At 53.0% G+C, this 25446-nt stretch overlaps 1 protein-coding gene and 2 non-coding genes across 3 annotated transcripts in view; all 3 read left to right on the top strand.

Moving 5' to 3' along the window:
- Window positions 1–208: 208 nt before the first annotated feature.
- LOC120375572 (zinc finger protein 850-like) overlaps window positions 209–25446 on the top strand; it is a gene marked incomplete at both ends in the record, with an annotated part of 169196 nt that continues 143958 nt past the window's right edge. The window contains one exon of the mRNA XM_039496265.1: window positions 209–922. Within this exon, the coding sequence (XP_039352199.1) occupies window positions 209–922 (714 nt within the window). The remainder of the gene's footprint in view (window positions 923–25446) is intronic.
- TRNAE-UUC lies at window positions 23538–23609 on the top strand. Its single transcript has one exon. It is a non-coding gene; the product is annotated as a tRNA-Glu (tRNA).
- TRNAA-UGC lies at window positions 24829–24900 on the top strand. The gene has a single exon. It is a non-coding gene; the product is annotated as a tRNA-Ala (tRNA).

Genomic DNA, 25446 nt, shown 5'->3' on the forward strand with positions numbered 1-25446 from the left:
ATGGCATGAGTGTGGGAAAAGCTTCAATGAGAGCTCAGACCTTTTCACACATCAGAGAATCCACAGAGGAGAGAGACCCTACATGTGCTCTGAGTGTGAGAAAGGCTTCAATCAGAGCTCTACCCTTATCGCACATCAGATAACCCACACAGGAGAGCTGCCCTACACATGCTCGGAGTGTGGGAAAAGCTTCAGTTGCAGCTCAAACCTTATCACACACCGTAGAATCCACACTGGAGAGATGCCCTACACATGCTCTGAGTGTGGGAAAAGCTTCAATCAGAGCTCACACCTTATCACACATCGTAGAATCCACACAGGAGAGCTGCCCTACACATGCTCGGAGTGTGGGAAAAGCTTCAGTTGCAGCTCAAAGCTTATCACACACCGTAGAATCCACACTGGAGAGACGCCCTACACGTGCTCTGAGTGTGGGAAAAGCTTCAATCAGAGCTCACACCTTATCACACATTGTAGAATCCACACAGGAGAGCTGCCCTACACATGCTCTGAGTGTGGGAAAAGCTTCAGTCGGAGATCAACCCTTATCAAACATCATAGAATCCACACAGGAGAGAAGCCCCACACATGCTCGGAATGTGGGAAAAGCTTCAGTTGGAGCTCAGACCTTATCACACATTGTAGAATCCACACTGGAGAGACGCCCTACGCATGCTCTGAGTGCGGGAAACGCTTCAATCGGAGCTCAGACCTTATTAAACATCGTAGAATCCACACCGGAGAGACGCCCTACACATGCTCTGAGTGCGGGAAAAGCTTCAAACGGAGCTCAGACCTTATCGTACATCAGAGAATCCACACCGGAGAGACACCCTACACATGCTCTGAGTGCGGGAAAAGCTTCAATCGGAGCTCAAATCTTATCGTACATCAGAGAATCCACACGAGAGACACCCTGCACGTGCTCTGAGTGTGGGAAAAGCTTCAGTCAAAACTCAAACCTTATCTCACATCGTAAAATACACACAAGAGAGACCCTACACATCCTCTGAGTGCGGGAAAAACTTCATTGAGTGCTCAGACCTTGTCATACGTCGTAGAATCCACAGTGGAGAGAGATTCTGCACATGCTCTGCATTTGGGAAAAGCTTCAATCAGAGGTCATTCCCTATTAGATATCAGAAAATCCAAATGGGAGAGAACTGTGAGAAATGCCTTGATTAGGGCTGGCCAAAGATTTGTTTTTTAAAAAATCACATTTGCTAATTCCAATATAGTGATCTCTGCACCATCTTCACCGTGGTCTCTCAGCTCCCCCAGATGAATTGCCTCCTTCTGCCTTTTGCAGCTCCCCCTTCTTTGGGGTCAGTTCTGTGATCTTTTCTATCAACTCCTTTCCTTTTGACTCATAGGAGCGTGTGTCCCTCCAGCCAGGAATGTTCATCAGCTCCAGGTCGGGGAGAGAGGGTTGATGCCGCCAAGCTACCCTGAGGCAAAAGCTACCTGTGTCTTACATCCACTAGGACTGTACATGGAATTGGCTGCTCAAGTTAGTGATTTTGGTGTAAAAAGACAATCATAGTTGTAGAGCAGAAGCAGCCCAGGGAGTGAACCTAACAGGTAATGATCAAGTGATCTCTCTCCTGCCATCCATCTCCACCCTCTGACAAACAGAGGCTAGGGACACCATTCCTTACTCATCCTGGCTAATAGCCATTCATGGACTTAACCTCCATGAATTTATCCAGTTCTCTTTTTTAAACCCTGTTATAGTCCTAGCCTTCAGAACCTCTTCAGGCAAGAAGTTCCACAAGTTGACTGGGCGCTGTGTGAAGAAGAACTTCCTTTTATTTGTTTTAAACCTGCTGCCCATTAATTTCATTTGGTGGCCCCTAGTTCTTGTATTATGGGAGTAAGTAAATAGCTTTTCCTTATCTACTTTCTCCACATCACTCATGATTTTATATACCTCTATCATGTCCCGTGTGGCAAAATACCTGCCCCTCTGCTTGTTAGCTCAGTCCGTCCTAGCTTCAGAGGCACAGGCTAGGCACAAGGGAAAAAAAAACCCTTCTCAATCTCCCAAGGCCGGGCTGATTCCTTCTCAGCCAGCCTCCTAGTTCTAGTTTCTTTTCCTCCCCTGGGGAGAATGCCCTCCGTCCTGCAGCGAGTCTCAGAGTTCAGCTGTCCCTCCTTGCTGGCAGCTGCCCTGCTTCTCTCGTCCTCCTTCCCCCCTGGCTTCCTTGTCAGGGAGGGTTTAAAAAGGTCTCTAGCAACTGGGGCCAGCTGAACCTGATTAGTTTCTTTCCAACCCCTGCCCCAGCTGAACCTTATTTTGCTGGCTAAGCCTTCCTGGCTAATTGTTACCCCTCTCCAGGTAGTTAATTGGCCTGAATTTGCCACACCCCCCTTAGTCTCCTCTTTTCCAAGCTGAAAAGTTCTAGCCTCTTTAATCTCTCCTCATATGGGACCCGTTCCAGACCCCTAATCATTTTAATTGCCCTTCTCTGAACCTTTTCTAATGCCAGTATATCTTTTTTGAGATGAGACCACATCTGTACGTAGTATTCAAGATGTGGGTGTACCATGGAGTTATATAAGGGCAATAATATATCCTCCGTCTTATTCTCTATCCCCTTTTTAATGATTCCTAACATCCTGTTTGCTTTTTTGATTGCCTCTGCACACTGCGTGGACATCTTCAGAGAACTATCCATGATGACTCGAAGATCTTTTTCCTGATTTGTTGTAGCTAAATTAGCCCCCATTATATTGTATGTATAGCTGGGGTTATTTTTTCCAATGTGCATTACTTTACATTTATCCACATTAAATTTCGTTTGCCATTTTGTTGTTCAATCACTTAGTTGTGTGAGCTCTTTTTGAAGTTCTCCACAGTCTCATTTGGTCTTAACTATCTTGAGCAATTTAGTGTCATCTGCAAACTTTGCCACCTCACTTTTTACCCCTTTCTCCAGATCATTTATGAATAAGGTGAATAGGATTGGTCCTCGGACTGACCCTTGGGGAACACCACTAGTTACCCCTCTCCATTCTGAGAATTTACCATTTATTCCTACCCTTTGTTCCCTGTCTTTTAACCAGTTCTCAATGTTAGAGAGAATCATGAACTGCTCAGAGACAATTAATGCAGAGAAGCAGGAAAATTTGTCAAACATATGACTGGTTCTGACTTATTTACTTGGTCTTCAAAGAGAACAACAAGCACCTGAGTCTCCTTCCTATCAGTAACCCCCTGCTCAGCCAATCAGGGTAGAGACTGAGGACGGGAGGCTGAAGGTTCTCACCAGAGAGCCCAATGGATGGCCCAGGTCACCGGTGGGGATCACTGCCCGAGCACTATTTCAGCCCCACATTTTTGGGTGGACCTCCCACAGTGGGAGGTGCAGAGCACTCCCCCGCAACACACACACACCCCGCTCCTGGTATTAGGAGGAGAACAGAAACGTTTGGTGCTGGGGCCCACAAAAGATTAATCCGGCCCTGATTGGCTGAGTACTAATTCAGCCCCACATTTTTGGGTGGACCTCCCACAGTGGAAGCTGTAGAGCACTCCTCCATGACACGCACCTCCTGGTGTTGGGAGGGGAACAGGAAAAAGGACAAAAGAAGCAAGAGACAAAGAGAAAGGAGGGAGAGAGGGAGGAAGAGGTGAAACAAAAAAGACAAACCCCAATGTCCCCAGTGATTCTAAGGGACAAAATCCCAGGAGCAGAATAAAATTCGGCCTCCTTAAGCTCGTGTTTTCCATGCCTAGAATTCAACTGTCACCAGATGGATCAGACTGAACAGGTTTCAAACCTTGAGGAGGCTCTTACCTTCTAAACAGGGACGGCTGTTTTCTAGTAAAATCACTAAAAGGGATGGAGAAAACTCGAAAGAGGTTCCTCCTGGCGCTCACGTACGTGAACCCGAATACTCTCTCAGTCCTCAGAGAGAGACCTGGAGAAGGAGACTTGCTGAAGCAAAGCCACAGGGGTCTCTGAGGTTTCCCTGGCCCCTCGCCCCTCTCCTGCCTGGCTGATGTCAGCATCTCTCTGTGAGGTCACCACCACCTTTGACCAATAGTCTGAGGTTCTGTAAAAGGCCTTTGTGATGTCACTGCCACACCCCTCCCTTGCTGTGCTAATGTCCTGCCCCTGGCCAGGCACTTTGGAGGTTTGAGCTACTCCCTGTGGATCACCCCACTCAAGGAGCGTTCGTTCTAGGAAGCAAGCCGGCTAGACAGGAAAACATCAGACACTGCTCCCAATGTTACACTCAGTTTTTCAGGCTTATCACAGGCCTCCTGTATGACACAATAGCTACTTTTCGGGCAAACACATTCCAGAAAGGCATCTAGTCTTCATTAAATGACATCAGGAGATGGAGAATCCACCGCTTTGCCTGATAGCTTGTTCCTGTGGTGAATCATCTTCGCTGTTGAATATTTGTGCCTTAGTTGTAATATGAATTTGTCTCTTTTCACCGTCCAGCCATTGGGGCTTGTTATGCCTTTCTCTGCTTTAATACCCAATCTTTTCTCTCGATTAAGGTCCTTCAACACTTCAATGACGTCACCTTTCAATCTTTTGATAAGCTAAACAGGTTGAGCTCATTCAGTAGCTCACTAGAAGGCATTTTTCTCCAGCCCTCAGAACATTTGATGGCTCTTTGCTGCCCCAGCTCCAATTTCACAACATGTTTTTTCTAATGAGGACACCAAAACTGGGATAGGGGCAGGTCTGAGCTCTCACACCAAATGGCTCATTGCAGTTGCCAGAATCTGTGAGCAGCTCATTTAGTTTATGCCGAGGGTTGAGTCCTGCTTTGTGCCCAGTGTCTGAGAATGAAAATCCTAAACCACCCTTTGAAATAACGAATGCAGCAGGACGTGTTATTGTCCCTGCCCCAGTGCAGACAGACCAGTGGAGAAATGCCATGAGTCCAGGGTAATACTCCCCTGCGGTTTTACCATTTCCACTCGCTAAACTCCCTCCCACCCTTCTGGGCTCCTAGAGCAGGGGACTGAGCCTGAGCCCAGACACGGACACTGCAACTTTACTCCAGACCAAGCCGCATGGCCCTGATTAACTCGACACGGGCCAGCCGAGGGTGTTTCATTGCACTGGAGACGTAGCCTAATGTTATGTCTACACTGTGATTAACACACCCAGGGCACCTGTCTCAAAGCCCGGGTCAGCTGACTCAGGGTTATGGGGCTTGGGCTGCAAGACTATAAAATTACAATGCAGACATATGGGCTTGAGCCCAACCTCTGAGGCCCCATGCGAGGGGAGGGTTTCTGAGCCCAGGCTTCAGCATGAACACAAATATCTGCCCCTCAGCTTTAGCTCCAGGAGCCCAAGTCAGATGACCCAGGCCAGCCCTGCTGCCATCTTTATCCCAGGAGAGATGGACTCTAAGGGTACGTCTCCATTGCAATGTAAGCCCAGGTGTGGCACGCTGTGCTCATAGCAGCACCTTGCAAGCCCCATATTCACCACTCTCATATAATGATGACATGGTTTGTACAAAGTCTGCCTGGTGAGGTGTCATTTCAAAAGTCTCGATCTGTTGAACATTAATATCATGTTGGATTGTGTGTGCTCGCATTGGTTGGGAAGTTATGAAGTTTTGCTCTGTGGGCTTGGCTACACTTGCACTTCAAAGCGCTAAGTGTAGTCAAAGCGCCAGCACTGGGAGAGAGCTCTCCCAGCGCTGTCCGCACTCCACCTCCCTGTGGGGAATAACGGACAGAGCTGGGAGCCGCGCTCCCAGCGCTGGGGCTTTGACCACACTGGCGCTTTGCAGCGCCGCAATTTGCAGCGCTGGAGAGGGTGTTTTCACACCCTGCTGCAGCGCTGCAAATTTGCAAGTGTAGCCAAGGCCTGTGTGTGTTACTGAGATATGGGTTGGGAAATGCCCATCGCCAGCCTTTCTGGTGTGACAATGGAGGAGCCAGACTCGCTGCTGGCCCATTAAAGGGATCCACACTGCCAAGGACTAGCCCAGGAACCGGGTACAATGCAGGCATCTCCGAGATAGCACAGCAACAAAGGACACTGCTTGACTCATGTCATAGCTAAGGAGCTTCCTAGCAAGTTGGAAGAAACTATGAAAGAGGGGTAGAGACATCATGACTTGGCCTCTCTCCCCCACAACTCAACATCTGGAAACACACCTGGAGGACAAAGACTGAACTGATCAGAAATCAGAAGAGAATAATATTAATACATTCAAACCAAAGTCCCCAAACAGACTAGTATTGGGTTCTCAGCAGAAAATTTTCAGTTTGGGGAATTTTGTTTTCTCAGTCAGACCTTGCCAAGGGAAGCAGGGAGAAAATGTTGGAGTTGCCTCCTTCAGAACAGCTTGGCCTAGACACTAGCTGTGGTTCACTGTTGTAGCCTTGCTCAGGATGGGAGTATTTCAATTATTTGGGGGAGGTCCCGGGGTGTTTGGGGGAGATGATGAGGATGTTACCTTTTGAGATAAAAACTAAGAAATACGGGACTAGAGATTTTTTTTTTAAGAAATCTGGGATTTAGACATTTTATTTAAAGCAAGGGGGGAATCTGAGTTTCTGAGAAGGTTTTTGTTTGCAAGAAGCAACATTGTTTGATCTGTCATTGTACCAAAGGGGGAGATGGTTGTCTACAAAGGAGGGGTGAAGACTAAATGCATCCGATGAAAATGGGATTCAAACCCATGTGTGCAGAGCACAATTGATTAGCAGTCCACCACCTTAACCACTCTGCCACCTCATCAGAACTATCAAGAAAAAGACAGGAGGAGGAATCTAAGGCCAGCAGAGATAGGGACACTATGGAGTTTTGAAATACTAAGCGGAAGCAGGGGCTGAATGAGCTCCCCCCTCACATCTAGTGAGGAGCTGGGGGAAAGACTTCAGGAACAGACCGTGTTTGCACAGACACACCTACTCTGCCTAGTTATGCAGCATGATGGGGCCACTTTCCCAAAATGACCAGTTTTGGCTGGTGGTGGGTTACAAATCACTTCAGGATTGAGTGGAATGAAATGTTGTTATCCTTCCTGCATGAGTGAAGGGCAGCAGAACATACCTAGTCGGTCCTGATGGGTGGGTGGGTGGATGAGTGAGGAATTGCTTTTATTGGACTTTGTAGAAGTGATTGAGAACATCACCCTAAACCAGTGGTCCCCAAACATTTCACACTGTGCCCTCTTAGCCATGGCTGTGGCCCCTCGGCAGCCGCAGTCAAAAACCGGGGCTGGGAGTGGGGCTGTTGCTTGCTGGGGAGAGGGGTGCAGACAGGGGTAAGGGGGTCGAGGCCAGGGGCGGCTCTAGGCACCAGCGGGGCGGCATCCTGGGAGGCGTCATTTGGTGGGGCTCCGCCCGGCCTGCGGCTCACCGGCCCGGGCCGAGCGGACCGACCTGCGCGCATAACTGCGGCGGCGGTCCCGTCTTCCCGCTGCCGGTTGAGCTCCCGCAGGCATGCATGCGGCAGGTCCGTCCGGGCTCCGTGAACCTGCCGTAGGCATGCCGGCGGGAGCTCAACCGGAGCCAAATACCGCCCTCCCCAGGATGCCGGAGCCGCGGGAAGAGGGGACCCGCCGCGGGACTGGGGAAGGGCGGCGCAGCGCTCCGCGCTGCTTGGGGCAGCCTGATTTGTAGAGCCGCCCCTGGTCGAGGCTGTGCTGGGAGTCAGGGGCCCAGGCTGAGGGTGGGGTTGGGGAAGAGCTGGGACAGTGTGGGGCTGAGTGGTGCTCCCTCCCTGCCCTCCATGGGGCCTGGCTTGGGCCCTGAGGTGCCCCCATGAATGTTCCTCTGTGTCTCCCTAGGAATCATGCCCCACATTTTGGGGACCACTGAACCCTACTGGCTAAGCAGGGGCTAGTGATGCCAAAACCCAGGGAAAGGGAGAACAGGGGCAGCAGCCCTGGCACCAGAACCATGGCCCCAAACACTTCTGCCTGCGGCCCTGCCCTCTTTCAACCCTTCCACGCCTTCCACCCACGGCCCCATCCACTGGGCACCTCTGTTTCACCCCTTCCCACTGGCCCCACCCTGCTCACTCATTTACCCTCCCCAGCCACTGCAGCCCTGAGACCAGAGAAGCTCAGTGTCCCTGCAGCCCCTGGGCCAGAGCGGGGATGGGAGCTCCTCTAGCGCTTGGGACGACATGGGAAACTTTCCAGGGCCCCAAATCAGCCGGGCACTCGGTGATCAAAGGGGCACCCTGCGGCAGTGCGAAGGTGCACACTGCCAGTGTAGTGTCAGACACGGCTTCTGGGGGCTCCACACACTTCGCCTGCTTGTACCCGGTGCAGGAACATTGTGGGGAGGGGCAAGTGATGACACAAAGTTGCAGCTCACCCACCCCCAGCGTCCCTCCGTGGCCCCATAGAGGGTTGGGGGGAGCGAGGAGCAACACGAAGTGCCCCATCCATCCTGGTCACTGTCCCCATCCAACCTGGGCTGTGCTGGGAGGGGAGCATCAGAAGCTGCTGCTCTCTGCCCTCCCCTGATGCAGCCCGGCTGAGGAACGTGACCTGGATGCAGGGAGCTCGGATGTGCTGGAGATATGTTGGGAAAAGGGACTGTCTGAATTGCCAAGGCAGGAAACGAACAATCTACAGCAACGTCATTAGCCACAGACACACTCTAGCCAGGCTCCAGCCAGTAGGGAAATGGGCAGGAATTCTTGCTGCTCAGCCACGGCCACACGTACAGAGCTGCACAGCAGTGAGTGTGCTGGGGAAGCTGGTGTGAGCAAACCACTGGAAATGACCCTTCAGTGAGAACAGAACCCGAGTGTAGAAAGGCTCCCGTGTTAAGTGGTTGTGGCTGAGGCCTTAGGGAGCTGGGGTATAACAACATAGGTGTCTTTCTGTGGAGGTTTGAGTCTTGCTAGGCAGGGAAGGCTGGTGTGTGGTGTCTCCATGGTTGTACTTTCAGTGATGCAGGTCTCTCTCTCCCATTGTTCCATTGGCATCCTACTAGATTGCCAGCTGCTTTCCAACTGCAATGTGGAGACAGTGAGTGTGTGTGGGGAGAGACAGTGTGTTGAGGTAGGTAGGAGCGGATCATTATTATCCCTACTTGAAAGAGGGAGAAGCTAAGGCTGAGAAAGGAGAATTGACTTGTCTTAGGTCACACAGCCAGTCACTGGCAGAGTTGGTAATAGGACCCAAGAGCCCTGATTTTCAAACTAACCATCGGATCTTGAATTTCAGACATTGAATGACCTGAATAAAGTGCTCTCCGATGAGCTCCACACCAACAACAGTGCACAGTAATTATTCAAGTATCAGAGGGGTAGCCGTGTTAGTCTGGTTCTGTAGAAGCAGCAAAGAGTCCTGTGGCACCTTATAGACTAACAGACGTTTTGCAGCATGAGCTTTCGTGGGTGAATACCAACTCCTCCCGATGCAACACACGAAGAAGTGGGTATACACCCACGAAAGCTCATGCTGCAAAACATCTGTTAGTCTATAAGGTGCCACAGGACTCTTTGCTGCCAGTAATTATTCAGCAAGTATTTGAGGAGAACTGCAATGTTAGAGAAAATCATGAACTGCTCAGAGACCATTTATGCAGAGAAGCAGCAAAATTCATCAAACATAGAACTGGTTCTGACTTATTTACTCGATGTTAAAAGAGAACAAGGACCTGAGTCTCCTCCCTGTCAATAACCCACTGCTCAGCCAATCAGGGTAGAGACTGAGGACGAGAAGCTGAGGGTTCTCACCAGAGAGCCCAAAGGATGGCCCAGGTCACCGGTGGGGATCACTGCCCGAGCACTATTTCAGCCCCACATTTTTGGGTGGACCTTCCACAGTGGGAGCTGCCGAGCACTCCCCATAACACACACACACACCTTCTGGTGTTGGGAGGGGAACAGATGAAAGGACAAAAGAAGCAAGAGACAAAGAGAAAGGAGAGAGGGATGGATGGAGGAAAAGGTGAAACAAAAAGGACAAACTCAAATGTCCCCAGTGATTCTAAGGGACAAAATCCCAGGTGTGGAATAAAATTCTGCCTCCTTAAGTTCGTGTTTTCCATGCCTAGAATTCAACTGTCACCTGATGGATCAGACTGAACAGGATTCAAACCTCAAGGAGGCTCTTACCTTCTAAACAGGGATGGCTGTTTTCTAGTAAAATCAGGAAAAGGGAAGGGGAAAACTCGAAAGAGGTTCCTCCTGGTGCTCACGTACGTGAACCTGAATACTCTCTCTCAGTCCTCAAAGAGAGACCTGGAGAAGGAGACTTGCTGAAGCAAAGCCACAGGGGTCTCTGAGGTTTCCCTGGCCCCTCGCCCCTGTCCTGCCTGGCTGATGTCAGCATCTCTCTGTGAGGTCACAACCTCCCCACCACCTTTGACCAATAGTCTGAGGTCCTGCAAAAGGCCTTTGTGATGTCACTGCCACACCCCTCCCTTGCTGGGCTAATGTCCTGCCCCTGGCCAGGCACTTTGGAGGTTTGAGCTACTCCCTGTGGATCACCCCACTCAAGGAGCGTTCGTTCTAGGCAGCAAGCCGGATAGACAGGAAAACATCAGACGCTGCTCCCAATGCTACACTCAGTTTTTCAGAAATTAGTCAACTTTATGGCCAGAAGAGACCATTAGAGCATCTAATCTGACCACTTGAGGATCACTTGAGCTGCAGTCAAGCACTCTACCACTGAGCTATACCCCCACAATGACCTGAGTATGGAATCGTGATCTCCAGGACTTTGAAGGACAAATCCTGCTTCATCGAGCTCCTTTGCCATTCCCAGACCACAGGTGGTTTTAAAAATGGGGTTTGATTAAACTTCTTAAATGTGGTAAACACCACAGCTTGCACCCCCACTGATATAGCTTCTCCCACTGACATAGCTGCCACCACTTCCAAAGTGGCATAACTGCACCCACAGGAAAACTCTCTCCCCTCAGCATAGAGCAGTGGTTCTCAAACTGTGGGTCAGGACCCCAAAGTGGGATGTGACTCTGATTTAATGGGGTCACCAGGGCTGGCATTAGACATGTTGGTGCCTGGGGCTGAAGCCAAATGTCTGAACCCCACCACCCAGGGCTGAATCCCTCAAGCTCTGGTTTTGCCCTCCCCTAACTGGGGCAGGGCTCAGGCTTTGTCTCCCCTGCCTCTGCTCAGTGTAGAGGGGCTTGGTCCCTCTTTCCAGGGCCATGTAGTAAGGTGTTTTTTTTTGGCAGAAAGGGGTTGTAGTGAAAGGAAGTTTGAGAAACCCTGGCATAGAGCCTCCGAATATGTCTAGACTTGGCTCCCTGTGGCAGACCAGACACTGAAAGTACAGCCATGGAGACACCACACACCAGCCTTGCCTACCAGGCAAGAATCAAACCTCCACAGAAAGACGCCTGTTGCTTTCTAACCCATCTCCCTAAGCTCTCAGCCACCCACACTTAACAAAGGGGCTTTTCTACACGATGGTTCTGGTCTCACTGAAGGGTCATTTCCAGTTGTTTGCTCAGACCAGCATTAGGGGAAAATGGTGCCCTGGGCAAAGCTTGTACTTTGGCACTTCCCCATTGCCCCTGGACGATCCCCCTCCCCCTTTACCGCTAGCTCCTGCACTCCCAGCCCTTGCACCTCCTTCACCCCTAACTCCTGCCCCTGCTGTGCCCCCTTTGCCCTTAACTCCCTGAGCCACCAGCCATTGCCCCTCTCCTGCAGCCCCTTCACATGGCTCCAGTGCTGGGGGGCCCTGCACTTGTTCTCCCTTTCCCTGGGCTTTGGCATCACTAGCCCCTGCTTAGCGAGTAGGGTTCAGTGGTTCCCAAAATGTGGGGCATGACTCCTAGGGGGACACAGAGGAACATTCATGGGGGCACCTCAGGGCCTGAGCCAGCCCCCATGGAGGGAGCAGCGCTCAGCCCCACTCTGCCCCAGCTCTTCCCCAACCCCACCCTCAGCCTGGGGCTCCGATTCCTTGCTCGGCCTCGACCCCCTTACCCCTGTCTGCACCCCTCTTCCCAGCAAGCAACAGCCCCACTCCCAGCCCCGGTTCTTGACCGCGGCTTCCGAGGGGCCACAGCCATGGATAAGAGGGCACAGAGTGAAATGTTTGGGGACCACTGGTTTAGGGTGATGTTCTCAATCACTGCTATGAAGTCCAATAAAAGCTATTCCTCACCCACCCAGCCCTCCATCAGGACGGACTAGGTATGTTCTGCTGCCCTTCACTCATGCAGGAAGGATAATAACATTTCATTCCATTCAATTGTAAAGTGATTTGTAACCCACCAGCAGCCAAAACTGGTCATTTTGGGAAAGCGGCCCCATCATGCTGCATAGCTAGGCAGAGTAGGTGTGTCTATGCAAACACGGTCTGTTCCTGAAGTCTTTCCCCCAGCTCCTCACTAGATGTGAGGGGGGGAGCTCATTCAGCCCCTGCTTCTGCTTAGTATTTAAAACTCCTTATTGTCCCTAGCTCTGCTGGCCTTAGATTTCTCCTCCTGTCTCTTTCTTGATAGTTTAGGTGAGGTGGACGAGTGGTTAAGGTGATGGACTGTTAAGGTGATGGACTCCCAGACGATCTTCTGCCTCTCGGCTGCCGTGTTTCTGCAACAGGGAGAGGGCGGCTCAGTAACAGGGGAACATAGAACATAAGAATGGCCAGACTGGGTCAGACCAAAGGTCCTTCTAGCCCAGTATCCTGTCTACCGACAGTGGCCAATGCCAGGTGTCCCATGGATCAAGTGATCCATCCCCTGTTGCCCATTCCCAGCTTCTGGCAAACAGAGGCCAGGGACACCATCCCTGCCCATCCTGGCTAATAGCCACTAATGGACCTGTCCTCCATGAACTTATCTAGTTCTTTTTAGAACCCTGTTAGCGTCTTGGCCTTCACAACATCCTCTGGCAAGGAGTTCCACAGGTTGACTATGTGCTGTGTGACGAAATACTTCCTTTTGTTTGTTTTAAACCTGCTGCCTATTCATTTCACTGGGTGACCCCTAGTTGTTGTGTTATGAGGAGTAAATAACACTTCCTTATTTACTTTCACCACACAAGTCACGATTTTATAGACCTCTACCATATCCTCCCCCCCCCGCCCAGTAGTCTCTTGTCCAAGCTGAACAGTCTCAGGCTTTGTCTACACTGGCACGTCTCTCCTGCCAACAAACAGCAGCTACTCTGTGCGCCTGTTAGCGGCACGGCTGTAGCGGCACAGCCGTGTTGCTAAAAGCTGCGGCGTGTAGCCATAGCCTCAGTCTTATTCATCTCTCCTCATACGGAAGCTGTTCCGGACCCTTCATCATTTCTGTTGGCCTTCTCTGAACCTTTTCCAATTCCAATGTATTTTTTTGAGATGGGGTGACCAGATCTGCACACAGTATTCAAGGTGTGGACGTACCATGGATTTATATAGAGGCAATAGCATAATTTCTGTTTTACTGTCTCTCTGTTTCCTAATGATTCCCCACATTCTGTTTGCTTTTTTGACGCCGCTGCACATTGAGTGGATGTTTCCAGAGAACTATCCACAGTGACTCTAAAATCTCTTTCTTGAGTGGTAACAGCTAATTTAGACCCCATCATTTTATGTGTATTTGATATTATCTTTTCCAATGTGCATTATTTTGCAGTTATCAACACTGAAATTCACCTGCTCGGTAACAGGGGAAAATCATAAATGCGCCTGGGGGCGGGTGGCAGAGTTATTTACCAGAACACAAGATCTCTTGCGGTGAGTGATGGGAAGTTCATTTATCCCAGGAAGGGAGGCGGGATCAGGGCCGGGGTGAGCTGTACATCACCTACAGGATGTACAGCTACAGGAGGGACACTTCTCCCCGAAACCTCATCAACGTGCACTGAGCCAAAGCCTCCATCTTTGCAGCCCACGTTTCATCTCCTTCCTCCCCATCCCCCGCAGGAGCTAGAAAAGATCCCTGGTCACTGTGACGTCCAGACAGCCCATGGGCAGGGGCTCTGGGCTAACACAGACTGACCCTGTGCTGCCCAGCAGCCTCCTGCGTCCTAAGGGCATCATGTTACCCCCGTGTCTGACCCTGCAGGCTCCCTGGGCTCCAGCGGGGATGGGTCCCTGGCTGAGGCAGGCAGGGTGGGCCCTGCACTCACCAGGTCATTCTTGTGCCAGGCAAACCCCAGTGGCGGGGGGCTCTGGGCACCTACCAGCAGCTCCTCGCTTTGCCGCTGCTCCTCGGCTTTGGCTGCTTCTCTCTCTTTTCCCAGAGGGGCCAGATGCTTTTGTGGTACCTCCTGGAAGAAGCAGGGGAGGGAGGGTTAGAAACTGCTGCAAACCTCCCAGCTGCCAGATTTCAGGGCCCGTCCTGCCCTGCAGACGCCTGGGCAGGGTCCCTGGGACTCAGACTGAGAGGAGCTGGTGAAACAGGGAGCAGCTTTTCCAGAGGAAACGCAGGGCCCCAGGCTGCAGTGACAGGGGTGCAGCCCAACCCCCAGCTCACCCACATCCCAAGCAGCCAACTTCAGACAGTCCCCCACTTTCCCCAGCGCCAGCCCCCAAAGCCCCCGCAGGGCCAGATCTGAACATGGAGCCCCCCAAACATCCTCCAATCTCCAGCCCTGACCCCCCAGCGCACCCCAAACTCCCAGCAGCCCCACAGTCCCCCCCAGCCCTGACCCCCCACCGCACCCCAAACTCCCAGCTCCCCCACAGGCCCCCCCTGCGCACCCCAAACTCCCAGCAGCCCCACAGCCCCCCCAGTCCCGACCCCCCAACACACCCCAAACTCCCAGCAGCCCCACAGGCCCCCAGCCCTGATCCCCAGCGCACCCAAACTCCCAGCAGCCCCACAGGCCCCTAGCCCTGATCCCCAGCGCACCCCAAACTCCCAGCAGCCCCACAGTCCCCAGCCCTGATCCCCCAGCACACCCCAAACTCCCAGCAGCCCCACAGGCCCCCAGCCCTGATCCCCAGCGCACCCCAAACTCCCAGCAGCCCCACAGGCCCCTAGCCCTGATCCCCAGCGCACCCCAAACTCCCAGCAGCCCCACAGTCCCCATCCGCTCCCCAGCCCGGCTCTGACACCAAATCCGCCCCCGATTCCCCTCCCCTCGCTCCCGGGCCCAGCCTGGGCTCCGAGCTCTGCAGCCGAGCCGCGCTCCAGCCCCTGCAGCTCCTGGGCTCCGCCCCGCCCGGGCCACTCGCCCCGTAGCCCCGGGCAGCCCCGCTCCGGCCGCGGGGAGCGCGGGGACCCCGGGCAGGGGCGAACCAGGCAGCCGGGCCCGGCCCCTCCCGGCAGGAGCGTGTCCGCCCCACGCGTGTCCCCGCCCCCCGGGCCCCGCCCCTCGCGTGTCCCCGCCCCGCGCTGCCCCCGGCCCCACCGCGCTGCCCCGCGGGCTGCAGGGCTGGAGCAGCCCCGCGCCGCGCTCCCGGCCCCGGCCATGGCCCCGCTGCCGCACACAGGGGCGGGGGCCGGGCCGGGGGGGGGGGCAGGAAGGGGCGGCGCCTACCCGGGCCTGGCCCCGCCCCCGGGCCCCTCGCGGGGGGGGTGGGCCCCGCGGGGAAGCGGGACCCGCCTCAGCCCGGAGGGGGCAGGAGAGGGGCCGGGTCTCCCCAGGGGAAAAGCGGGGGCGGGGCTGGTGCTGCTGAACCATCGGACCAAGGAGCCCCCGGCGGAGAAAGCAGCGAGCGCGGGTCAGTTCAGCGCTGGGGGTGGGACCCAGCGCGTGTCAATCACCTGCCGCTAAAGCGTCTAAATCCCCTGGGCACAGCTCGCCAGGGCACAGCTGGGAGCTGCACTGTGACTACAGCCTGCAGGAAACCTCCGCCCCTCCCCCCATAGCAGAGTGGCGCAGCGGGAGCGTGCTGGGCCCATAACCCAGAGGTCGACGGATCGAAACCATCCTCTGCTGGTTTGGTTTTTTATTACAGCCCTGGAAATAATCCAGCTGCCTGCGTGTGTTCAGAAAAGAAGAACAAATTCTCTCCCTGTTCACCCTTCCACGGTGATTAAAGGAAGGAAGAAAGCCCGGCAGAGCCCTGCCCCACAGAGTCCCCTCCTGGAGGGCGAGAGATGGGCAGTGACTAGGGCTCCAGCTCAGGGTTGCCAGGTTTATATAACTTTTGGTGATGCCCAGAACGGGTCCAAGTCCTGCCCCTTTCCCCCCCCCCCCCCCCGTCTGCCTAAGGCTCTGGGAGGGAGTGGGATGGGCAGGGCAGGGGAGGCAGTTTGGATGCAGGAGGGGTGCATGCTCTGGGAGGGAATTTGGGTGCATGAGGTGCAGGCTCTGGGCTGGGGCAGGGGTTGGGGTGCAGGGGGGGCAGTGGCAGACTCAGGGAGGGAGTTTGGGTGTGTGCAGGATCTGGGCTGGGGCAGAGTGTTGGGGTGTGGCACCTTATCTTGGGAAGCTCCTGAAAGTGACCCGCACCCACATCTGGCAGCAACTTCTACATGGAGGAGGCTGGGGGGAATCTCCTGGGGCCACTGCCCACAGGCACCACCCCTGCAGCTCCCATTGCCGCAGTTCCAATGGCAGAGTTGGTGCTTGGGGCAGGGGCAGCGTGTGAGAGACACACCCCACAGGGACGTGCCAGGTGCTTCTGGGAGTGGTGCGCCGTGCAGAGCGAGGGTGGGCAGGAATCCGCTTTAGCCCCACGGTGCTGCCGGTAGTAGTGGCAGGAGCCCCCGGGGCCTTTCTAATCGCCCGGGGCCAGCTGATCTGACTTTCTGATAGGGAAGCCACAGGAGTGGTCATGCACCCCTCATGAGCAGTTCTGGGGAGTCTTTTGGGGGCTCCTGGAGTAGGCAGCAGAGAGGTGCAGCCTCACCACAGAGTCTGTTTCCCTGGAGGGGAGAGGGGGCTGCAGGGTGATATCCCACCTCTGGGCATCCAGGAGCCTCTGCTCCCCACTGTCATGCTGGAGCCTCCACATTTATTTATTTATTGGCAAATAAAATTTGCAGAATTCTAAAATATTGTGCACAGAATTTTTATTTTTTTTTGGTGCAGAACTGACTCAGGGAACCTGCTTGGATTGTCGCTGCTTGGTGAGCCACTCAGCCACCACACCAATGCACAGACAGAGTGCCAAGCCCTACCGCTATATGGGGGTGGGGGCTGGGGTCGGGTCACACACATTCAGACTGTTCGCTCCCCCAGCTACAAACCGACATTAGCCGTTACTGACAAGGTTTGTCTGGGTTCTTTTCTTTATCTCATGCTGCTAGTTAGAAGGATCAGTATTGATTTTTTTTTCAAAAATACACAACCCCCTAAACCTGCTTTTAGCAATCAGCATAATTTAGTGTCCCCTTATTTTTGCCTGCCCCAGCACAAAAGAAGAGGCTTTTGTGGGTTTCCTGACTCAGAGGATGAAAATGACCGTGCGTCGGGCCGCACTGCTGTGAATCGTTGTCGAGTGGAACCCCTTGTTGGCATTGGTAGTGTAGACGCAGCCTCAGACTCGGTGCTGGCCAGGGGAAGTATTGCCCCTAGAGTCACCCAGGGATGGTGTGGGATTGTCCCAGGTTACTGGGTGGGGGCTCGAGCGGGTTCTGTGTTGTGTTGTTAAAAAGGATCCCCAAGATATTGAACCCTGGGCCATGTTGCTGCCGACTCCAACTGGCAGAAGGGTCACAGAGAGAAGCAGGGGGAGGGGAGGAGCACCAGTGAATTTACGCAGTTATTCAGGGAGGCAGAGGCCTGGCAGAAGGAACTACCTGTGCAAGCCCTGTTGGCAGAGAGGGGATCTGTGATGCCCTCGGCACTGGAGCTACAGCCCAGGGATGGGGCAGTAACTGGAGCGAGGAAGATCTGTGAGCTGGGAACCCCTCTCCCCGGGGATTTCCCCTGCAGGCCTGTTTCAGGGTCTCCCTTTGCTCTTTCCCTGTGTAACCCAGTGGTGCTCAAACTTTTGGAACTGGTGACCCCTTGCACAAAGCAAGGTGCCGAGTGCGACCCCCTCCCCCCCATCAATTCAAAACACATTTTTTCATATTTAACGTTATTTTAAATGCTTAATTTATAACCCAATTCTTTCAAATGAGTTTAACTTTTCTCACCACTTTTAAATTCATCCTAGAACACACGTCGATTGAATTATTGTTATAAGCAGAAAAGGGTTTTTAAAATAGTTACTGTGTAACACTGGGGGTGTGAAGACATTTGTCAATATCACTTTTCACAGCAGACTTTGCTCCATTGCCACCCTCACTGCTGCTGCCTTCAGAGCTGGGTGGTTTGTGACCCCCACATACAGGGGCGGCTCTACAGTTTTGGCCGCCCCAAGCAGTCATGCGCGAGGCGCCCGGGCCGCGGGAGCAGCGGACCTCCCGCGGGCATGACTGCAGAGGGTCCGCTGGTCCCGCGTGGCCCGGCTGGACCCCCCGCGGCTGCGGACGGTTCGCGGATCCCACGGCTCCGCTTGAGCTGCCGCAGTCATGCCTGCGGGAGGTCCAGCCGAGCCGCGGGACGAGCGCCCCCTCCGCAGTCATGCCTGCGGCAGGTCCGGTCGTCCCGGGGCTCCGGTGGACCTCCCGCAGGCATGACTGCGGCAGGTCCGCCGGCGCAGCCTGCCGCCCCCTAGATTTGGCCGCCCTAGGCACCAGCTTGTTTTGCTGGTGCCTAGAGCCGCCCCTGCCCACATAATAACCTCACCCCCCCCACGAGGGGCTGTAAACCCCCATCTGAGAACTCCTGGGATGCCCCCTTCCCGCTCTGGCTGGGACACTTGGCCCCTGTCCTGTTCCCAGGGGGCACCTGCTCTCCTGGAGCTGGATCGGCCACTCCTGAGGGGAGCCAGAGCCGGGGGGGGGGAGAGGGGATGTCAGTGGGGCCAGCAGCGCTGGGAGCCACAGACACAGGGGAGCAGAGATGGGCTGAGGAGGGGCCGCTTGTGCAGAGTCACTTCCCTGCCCACCCCCAGCGCTTGCCCCGCCTCCATCCTCTGGGCCCTGCCTTAATTCAGACAGTCCCTTTCCCGCCATATCCCCAGCACATCAGTGATTGCGATAGCAGGGGGCAGGTTTTCTCTGGGGCACTGAGCTTTGCCAGGGGGTTGGTGGCTCCTTTCTTTCCTCACTCTGGAGTAAACTCAGCTTTTTATTCCATCCTTGACGATTCATGGAATAACAACAGCAGCATGAAGAAAGAGGTGGGTACAGCGGGTCTCAGGGTGGGAGCAGAGAGGTGCAAGCGGTGGGGTGGGCTGGGCTGGGCTGGGCTGGGCAGGAGGGGACAGAGAGGCGTGGGTGGCAGGCAGGATGGGTGTCACAGGAGGGGCAGAGAGGTGTGGGTGGCAGGCAGGATGGGTCTCACAGGAGGGGCAGAGAGGTGTGGGTGGTGGATAGGATGGGTGTCACAGGAGGGGCAGAGAGGTGTGGGTGGCAGGCAGGATGGGTGTCACAGGAGGGGCAGAGAGGTGTGGGTGGTGGGCAGACCTTGGGGCAGAGGGTGTAGAGGCACGAGCAGCAGGTAAGGAGGAGGGAGGAGAGGAGCGAGCAAGAGGTGGACTAACTTCTAGGGAGCTTCCAGCGCTCATGCCCAGCCTCCCGACATGCAAGAGTCATGGGCCACCTGTTCTCTGGGTCGTCACTAACCAAGTCCCTCCCCAAGCTCTGTTGATGGGAGAAGCCCTCCTGTTGACACAGCGCTGTCTGCACATGGGTTAGGTTGATAGAATTGCATTGCTTGGGGGGGGGGTAAATTTTTTTACACCCCTGAGTAATGTAGTTAAACCGACCTAATTTTGCAGCATAGACCTGTGCAAAGAATCACACACCCACCTTGGGAGTAAAACTTCACCTGCTCCTCGGCTTTACAGAATCCAAACAAAAGCAAAGCTTGTCAGGCCCCAGTGGCAATGGCAAGGAGTCAGGTGTGGGCAGACACTGTGTTATAGCTACCCACAGGCACCCTGGCTTAAAGCATCTGTTTTGTAAACAGGAGATCCTGGGTTCAACTCCCAGTGGTGCCTGGTTGTTGGGGCACCTGCCATTGGCTACTGTCAGAAGACAAGATTCAGAGCTAGATGGGCCTTTGGTCTGGCCCAGTGTGGTTTTTCTTATGGTTTAAATAACACTCACAGGCACTGACAATAGAGTTACTGAACGTTTGGGAGTTAGGAGCAGGTAGGTCAGTGGTCCAGTCCCCACACAGATGACCCCCTTCCTCTGGGACAGGGGCAGGTCTGAGCTCTCACCCAAATGCTCATTGTGGCTGCCAGAATCTGTGAGCAGCTTATTTAGTTTACGCCAAAGGTTGAGTTCTGCTTTGTGCACCGTGTGTGAGACTGAAAATCCTAAACCGCCCTTTGAAATAACGAATGCAGCAGGACGTGTTATTGTCCCTGCCCCAGAGCAGACAGACCAATGGAGAAAAGCCGTCGAGTCCAAGGTAATACTCCACTGCCATTTTACCTTTTTTGCTTGCTAAACTCCTTCTTATCTGCCCGGCCCAGGCTGTCCTCTGCCTCAGCTGCTGCTCCCGGCCTGCTCTAGAGTCAAACACGCAGGGCCCCCAGGGGAACAGAGGCTGGGACAGGGCAGCAGCCTGGGCTGGGCTGGGAAGATGCTGGGAGTTCTCGTTCCCTGAGAACTGGCCCGGCTCCCTTCTCAACAGCAAACAAATCAATTCCACACCCCCTCCCCAGAAAAACCAGCCTGGAGCCAAGGGCAGCAGGGGACGATTCCCTCTAGTTCCCACCGAGGCAGGAGAGAACCCAGGGTGTTTCTAGCAGAGCTTGTGGAACTGACGTGGGGAAACCAGCCTTTAATAACAGGCAGTTCCAGTTTAAGCTCAGTGTTTTTAACAATTTCTACAACATTAAATAACCCTTCAATCGTAGTGTCACCATCCATAAAATTGCTTCAGCCTTCTAGGTTCCTAAGTGCACAACTAAACATCTCTTCAAATCCAAGGGAGTGGAGATCAGTCAATGTTCAGAGTCATCCCATATAAAAGAACCATGTTGTGGTACATACTGGCCCCATCATGTGGCCATTGCCTTTCCCTCCTCTCTGTTAAAAGTTTTAGTATTTTGCACAGAAACTTTCTTCCCTCAGGAGAGTCCTGGGAACCAGGGCTGCCAGCCAGACAAACACCTTTAAGAGGCAGCGTAATCTGTCAAAAAATTATCTCCCTCCTTCAGTTCAGTGACACCCTGAAATGTTACTTATCAGGGCAGAGCCAGAGGATTGAAAGCAACTACATGAAACCCCTGTGTAGCTAACAGGAATGAACACAAACACTCCCTTGTATCTGAAGAGATGTTTAGTTTTACCCTTGGTAAACTACAAGACTAAAGGGAAAGGCAGTGGTGGTGCCAGATATAAAGAGTGAAACACGAGACAATCATCATAGTTATGCCCATAGTGACTGCAAATTATTTCTAAATTCTTCTTATTATCATCAGTGTATTATTTTCTCTGGAGTCTAGACATTGACTATATCTTGACCAAGACATTTAGATCTTGATAAAATAATCGACTGCCCCTGGTGAAGGCAATAGACTTGATGCCCACTGGGGTGTCCCTACACAGGTTCAAGTATTAACAACAGTGGCTGCCTTTTAGCCATAGCTTTTAATCAGGGCAATAAATTGATACAAACTCCTGTAAAATCATTTTCCAGCCTGACTCCTTCACCCACATTTGTTAGGGCATTGGGCCACCATGTGAACATTTCATTTCCCTCCTCAATTTCACACAGAGACACAATTTCCTTTGCACAGATCCATGAACAGCAAAACCTCCCTGTGTCTCTTGTCTGAGCCAGGGCATTCGATTCCATTGAAACCTTCTCTCCTGCAATGGCGATGGTCAGACAGAGGGGACGTGGCCACCTTCACCTCTGACAGTGAGATATTGGCTCAGCTCTTTCTTTATGCTGCTGCTGTTAGTCCATGAAACATCAGGGATGGAATGCAAGGCTGAGTTCAACCCCCTGAAACATTTCAGTGCCCCAGAGAAATCCTGACCCCGGCTGTTGGAATGATATGGTGGAGATTCGAATAGGAAAGGGACTGTCTGAATTGTCAGTGTGGAGAATGAACAACAACGTATAGCAATGTCATTAACCACAAACACACTCTCATCCTGCTCCAGCTGGAAGGGAAATGGGCAGGAACTCTTGCTGTTCAGCCATGGACACACTTACACTAATGCAGCCGTGAGTGTGCTGGGGAAGCTGGTCTGAGCCATTTGAAGTGACAATTCTGTGAGAACAGAATCATGGTGTAGTGAAGTAACTGTACATTAAGTACTTGTGGCTGAGTGGTTAAGGTGATAGACTAGAAATCCATTGGGTTCTCCCCACACAGGTTTGAATCCTGCCAACTATGGAGGCATTAGTATGTTGGTAGTACCTGAGTGTCCACAGAGCCAAACTAGAGGCAGATTTGGTCTCACTGTGAGGTTGGCTACACTTAAAATGCTGCTCTAGCACTGTGGAGTAGACAGCTGCTACAGTGAGTGGAGGGGTTTTCCATCCCTGTAATAGCTACATTGACAGAACATTCTTTCCTTTCATTTAGCACTATCTAACCACGGCTTAGGTCAGCTTCATTATACTGGTTTTGGAGTTTTTCACACCCTGAAAGACCATCATGCTCCACCAACTGAGCTAGCTAGATTTGAAGTCAGTCAACTGCCCAGTCGCAGTGTAGAAGGAGCCTAAGGGTGTTTATTTGTGAGCTGAGGTTCCCTGTCTGACATTTGCCTTCTTTCCTGGTTTGTTATGTCTCCAGCGAGCAAACCGGCCCTGTCACAAGGCTGGTTAGATGCTGCTCTCTAGCCCAGAGAGCTGGGGTTGATTTAGCATGCTGTCGCCATCAGCTGGTCAGAGTAACCAGGGTGGGAGGGTTGAATTTAGGATTCTCCCACCAAGGGGAGGTGCTGTTGGACTCATCTAGTAGGGGAGAGTCTGAAAAAGCTTCTCAGCTCCCAGAAAGGGGGTAGACAAGCCAGTTCCCCCCCCACACACATTTTCAAAGGGAATCAGGTCCCCTGAGGAAAAACTTAAAAGAAGCCTGGCCCAGGAGTGTCAGAGAAGGGAATCACTGTTTGCTTTAAAAGGTGGGTGAGGGAAACCTGCAGGTCCTTAGATCCCTCCATCATCTGATACAACCATTTGTGGGGAAGGTCTGGGGAAGCAGAGGAGGAGGGAAAAGGGCTTGCAGCTGTTGTGCAATCCCCATGCTCCCAGCAGAAGGGTCCGGGGGGCTCAGCACTCAGAACTCACAAGATGGCAAAGCTCAGAGCCCCATTACATGGAATCAGAATGTGATCAGCTCACACCCAGGGGGAGCAACACCCCTCCCATGGTCTCTATGCCAGAGCTCCTATCAGCTCAGTGTCCTTCCTGCAAGAGTCGGCTGCTGAGAGGGTTGCAATGGGTTAAATGAAGGCAGAGGAGGATTGTTCCTCATGGGTTTTTTTGTGTGTCTCTGTGATCCTGCTGGAGGAAGCATGATTTGAGTTTGTTTCAGTGGCTTGGGTTGGGCTGAGGTTGTGACCCTGAGCACAGGGGTTCTCTGCTCTTAGCCCCTCAGGGAATGGACAATGGAGCAGTTTCAGAAAGTGGCTAGAAAGTAGCCTAAGAAAGTGTAGTATAAGTGAGAAGAACAGCACCATCATCACTTCCCTGGTGGTCTAGTGGTTAGGATTTGGCACTTTCACTGCCAAGACTTGGGTTCAATTCCCAGTCAGGTAAAAGTGACTTTAAACCAGAAATGCTTCAGTTATTCTTCACTTGCAATGTAAACAAATCCATGGGATTCTCCTGATTCCCCCCATCTTCCCAGTGTCTCCATGGCTGGCTCAAGGCAGCAAGCAGGTCCCTGGGGTGGTCAATGGAAAGAGGAGGCTTCAGCAGCAGTTTGGAGGGGAGGACTTGCAGCTTTTTTATTTTTCCCTCTGCTTGGGGCAGCAAAAACGCTGGATCTGGCCCTGCTCCATGAAAGACAATTTCTTAAATCCCAGACGAGTGGAGTTGAATCAGTTCTCAGCCTGAGTCCTTAGGTCTTAATCCTGAGGATATTGTCCCATCATGGAGCCATTTCCCGCCTCTCTTTCCTAGGGAAGCACAATTTTCCTTGCACAGACACAGGAACAGCAAGATCTTTCTCTGTCCCTTGTGCAAAGCAGGGGGCCAAATTCCAGGGAAACAATGCACAAGCAGGGGGCCCTGGGCACATCCAGCCCTGGCCGTGAGATGTTCCCTCCCCTCTTTCTTTATGCCCCTGTTGTTATTTCATGGATTGTCTGGGATGGGGGAAAAGCTGAGTTCACTCCAGGTGGAGGGGGAGGGGGAAAGAACCCTGAAAATCTCAGGACCCAACCCCTGCTACCAGGATCACCGAGCTGCTGGAGATTTGAGTAGGAAAGGGACTGTGTGAATTGTCAAGGTGGGGAATGAATAACAATCTACCACAAGATCCACCTCATTAATCACTGACACAGGCTAATCCTGCTGCTGATAGAAGGGAAACTGGGAGTGATTCTTTGCTGTTCAGCCATGGAAACAGTGACCCAATTGCACTGCAGTGAATGTGCTGGGGAAAGCTGGACTTCACAGGCAGGTGGAAACACCTGGAGCTCCCCACCCCACTTCTGCCGCCAGGGTGAGGTGTTGAGCTGCTCACAGCATCCCCCATCATGACCTTGCAGCACAGGGTGGCAGCACCCCCCCACCCAATGCAGGGGAGAGGGCTGAGTGTATCTCTGCACCCTGAGTCCAGAGCACAAACTCTCTCTGCCCCACACATAGAATCTGGCCCTGCTGAAAAGTGACCCCTATGAGCAAGTAAGCTGTGGGAGAGCAGGTCTGGCCCTCAGAGAGGGGAAAGGGCTTCTCGTGAGGCTTATAGGTCACTGGATGCAGTGGAAACAGGAGGGCTCTGAGTGTAATCCATAGTTTACCTAACCTGTGTGGGGATGTAGCTCAGTGGTAGAGCACATGCTTTGCATGTATGAGGCCCTGGGTTCAATCCCCAGCATCTCCAAGTTCATTTTTTCACCCTGGTGCTTTGCTCATGCCCAGAGGGGATGTGGCCCACCAGTCTCCCTGCACCAGTTTCAATCCTGCTCAGTAAGGGGCAAGTGCCAATTGCATGGGGGTGGGGTTCTGCTCCTAAGTCACCTTGGTACATTTAAGATTCCCACCCGCTGTGCTGCTTGGGACAAGGGTAGATTAGAAGGGAGAATCCTCCAGCACTGGAGGGAAAGGTCCCATCTGCACAGACTGAGAGGCCAGGAAACACAGGGGCAGTCAGTGCTCAGAGAGGAGAGAGGTCAGTGATTTACACCCACCAGGGGACACTGTCTTTTTGAGTATCACAGGGGTAGCTGTGTTAGTCTGGATCTGTAAAAAGAGACAGAGTCCTGTGGCACCTTATAGACTAACAGACGTACAGGAGCATAAGCTTTCGTGGGTGAATCCCCACTTCATCAGATGAATGGAGTGGGAATTCTGTGCCCGGCTAGCCAACTACGAAAGCAATTCCTCCTCCCTTAATGCTCACACCTCAGCTGCTAGAAGACTGATTCTT

Source organism: Mauremys reevesii, linkage group 12, assembly GCF_016161935.1.
Source record: "Mauremys reevesii isolate NIE-2019 linkage group 12, ASM1616193v1, whole genome shotgun sequence".
NCBI lineage: Eukaryota > Metazoa > Chordata > Testudines > Geoemydidae > Mauremys > Mauremys reevesii.